Source organism: Onychomys torridus, chromosome 4 (genome assembly GCF_903995425.1).
Source record: "Onychomys torridus chromosome 4, mOncTor1.1, whole genome shotgun sequence".
Lineage (NCBI taxonomy): Eukaryota > Metazoa > Chordata > Mammalia > Rodentia > Cricetidae > Onychomys > Onychomys torridus.
The window spans coordinates 65,327,884-65,330,831 of record NC_050446.1 but is presented as its reverse complement, the minus strand read 5'-3'; the positions used below and the strand labels follow the sequence as shown (position 1 = coordinate 65,330,831).

At 36.3% G+C, this 2,948-nt stretch overlaps 1 protein-coding gene across 1 annotated transcript; it reads left to right on the top strand.

Annotated features, from left to right (window-relative positions):
- LOC118582587 (olfactory receptor 4A5-like) lies at positions 1-945 on the top strand. Its single transcript, XM_036185579.1, has one exon. The coding sequence runs from the start codon at positions 1-3 to the stop codon at positions 943-945; it is 945 nt and encodes a 314-aa protein (XP_036041472.1).
- Positions 946-2,948: the final 2,003 nt, after the last annotated feature.

The window sequence follows — 2,948 nt, the reverse complement described above, 5'->3', positions numbered from 1 at the left end:
ATGGGACAAAAAAACAATGTTACAGAGTTTATCCTTCTGGGTCTCACTCAGGACCCTGCTGGTCAGAAAGCATTGTTTGTCATGTTTTTACTCATCTACATTGTGACAATGGTGGGAAACTTGCTCATTGTGGGGACGGTGGTTGCCAGCTCTTCCTTGGACTCTCCAATGTACTTCTTTCTTGCCTTTCTGTCACTCATGGATGCTGTTTATTCTACTGCCATCTTGCCCAAGTTGCTTACAGACTTAATTTGTGAACAAAAGACCATCTCCTTCACAGCTTGTCTGGTTCAGCTTTTTGTGGAGCACTTATTTGGTGGTGCTGAGGTCTTCATTTTGGTGGTGATGGCCTATGATCGCTATGTGGCCATCTGTAAGCCACTGCACTATTTGACCATCATGAATCGACAGGTTTGCACTCTATTGCTTTTGGCATCCTGGGCTGGAGGATTTGCTCATGCTCTGTTTCAAGTTATCTCTATTTATATACTTCCTTTTTGTGGACCCAATGTCATTGACCACTTTGGCTGTGATATGTACCCATTATTAGGTCTTGCCTGCACTGACACCTACTTCCTTGGCCTCACTGTTGTTGGAAATAATGGAGCAATGTCTGTAGTGGTCTTTATCCTTCTCCTTGTCTCCTATGGAATCATTCTAAACTCTCTTAAGACTCACAGTCAGGAAGGGAGACGCAAAGCCCTGTCCACCTGCAGCTCCCATATCATGGTGGTTGTCCTCTTCTTTGTTCCCTGCATTTTCATGTATGTTAGACCTGTCTCCAACTTTCCTATTGATAAATATATTACTGTATTTTATACAATTTTCACTCCCATGTTGAATCCTTTAATATATACTCTGAGAAACCTTGAGATTAAAAATGCCATGGCAAAGCTGTGGAGTAACATGTTCACTACAGACATAATACGAATGTCTCCTCACTGAACACTCTACAAATAGTAAAGAAACATTTAGCAATCAGTTTTAGCGGTATGAGTTTCAATGTTCTGCATTTGTACCAGTACTTGTCATTGTCAGAACCTAGGTATTTTTAGCAATGCAGTGGGTACAGGACTGGTAGTCACTGTGATTCTAGTTTTTTTTATTGTTACTGAAGTTAATAATATCTTCATGTTTATTGGGCATCACACTTTTGTCATCCTCCATAATATTTTTTGTCCAATTTTCAATAAAGTATACTTCTCTTATAATTTTATTGATGGGTTTTTGGACTATACTGTGAACTAAATACTTTTTGTATGTATCACATTTCTTGTGTGTGAGTTTTGTGTCACCATTGTCATTTATTTTGATTAACACAAACTTGTAATTGAAACTTATTGTATAAGAATTTAAATAATGTTTAGCATTTATCAAGAAAATTATTAATATTTACAATGTACATAATTGTTCAGAAATGTGTATGTATCCATTGGCCCAGCCTACTGTGGGAAGTACCATGCCTGGTTAGGTGGTATAATATATAAAAAGGCAAAATGGTGGAGAAATAGGGAGCAAACCACTAAGTAAATTTTCTGCTAGATTCCTGCCTCAGGTTCATGCCCTCACTTCCCTTCATCATATACTACAATTGTTTGATGGAATAAATACTTTCTTCCCCAAGTTAATTAGGTTATGGGGTTTTATCTCAGCAATTAAAACTCAATGAAGACAAAATAGTTGTGAGTCTGACTTCACTGTGACAGACTCAGACATGTGTTCTGTGGAGGGTTGTGATGGCATTTGGGGTAGAAAAACTATGGAGTGCTTAGAGCTCAGCGGGATGTTCTCTGAGATCTTGGGAAATAACAATGTTGAGAGCAATGCTGATGATGGAGGCCTGGCTTGTGAGGTTTCAGAGGGAAGCAAAGGCTCTATCAGGTATATTACGTATTATTTTGGACTAAGAATCCCTGATTCTGGTCAGTTTGAGCTGAAGTGTTGGCTTTGACTAACAAGACTAACAAGACACCATAACCACTAAAGTGAAACTTTTGCCTTGTTGGGACAATCTATCATGGTCATCTGTGGTAAAAGTATCAGCTGTGATTAAGAAGATATCAGCATAATTGAGGCAAAATCTAGGAAATATTTCCTCCTGGCCAGCACATAGAAGCACAGAGGGAGCCACGGCTGTTCTTTGTGCTGGCAACACCACTTGATAATGTGTAAGAGTTTCCCAGGTGCTGCTGGTTTATGGCATGAGGTTGTCATGGACATGCTGAGATTTGGTGCTATGAGAAATCAGAAAAGGCCATTTGTGAAGGGATAGCCTCAATTGCAGTAAAAACCCTAAGACAGAATGTACTATAAAATGGTAAAATAGTCTTTATGTATGTGTTATCTTGCATAACAATTTTTGTGATATTGTGTGATCTACATTTAAAGTAATTTTAAATTTGAGTATTTGCTTTCTTTCTATAGTGATAAAAATATTCCCAACACATTTATATAAAATAATCTCTTCCTTTAGCTGGTTATAATCTATGTTCATTATATACTTCATGTTGAAGCATCAATATATGTTTATCAGCAGTGTTAACTTAATTGATTATTCATAAAGTTCATAATTTGGAACTTTATTATGTGCCAGTAAAGTATATTTTAACCAATATTGATAGGCTTCTCATTAATACTTTTATTAAAACATACTCTAGCATTCAAAGCCTTCACAAATGTAATAAGTTTATAGACCAAGAGTAAATTAAATGTAAATAATTTGGAAAGTAATTGACTTCTTCACTCACCATTCCCAAACAATCTTTTGGTAGAAATTCTTTGTTTTATTGATTTTTTTGCATGTTTTGTTTTTATTTTATTGACTAGTACGATAATCTTAATGAGTTTTATATGTCTAATGTTTCTAGGTTTGGTTTGCAATTGCTTTGCCAATGCTCTAATGTGTGTAATTAGGTTTTTTATTTGAGTCCTATCTGATGTTTGATGTT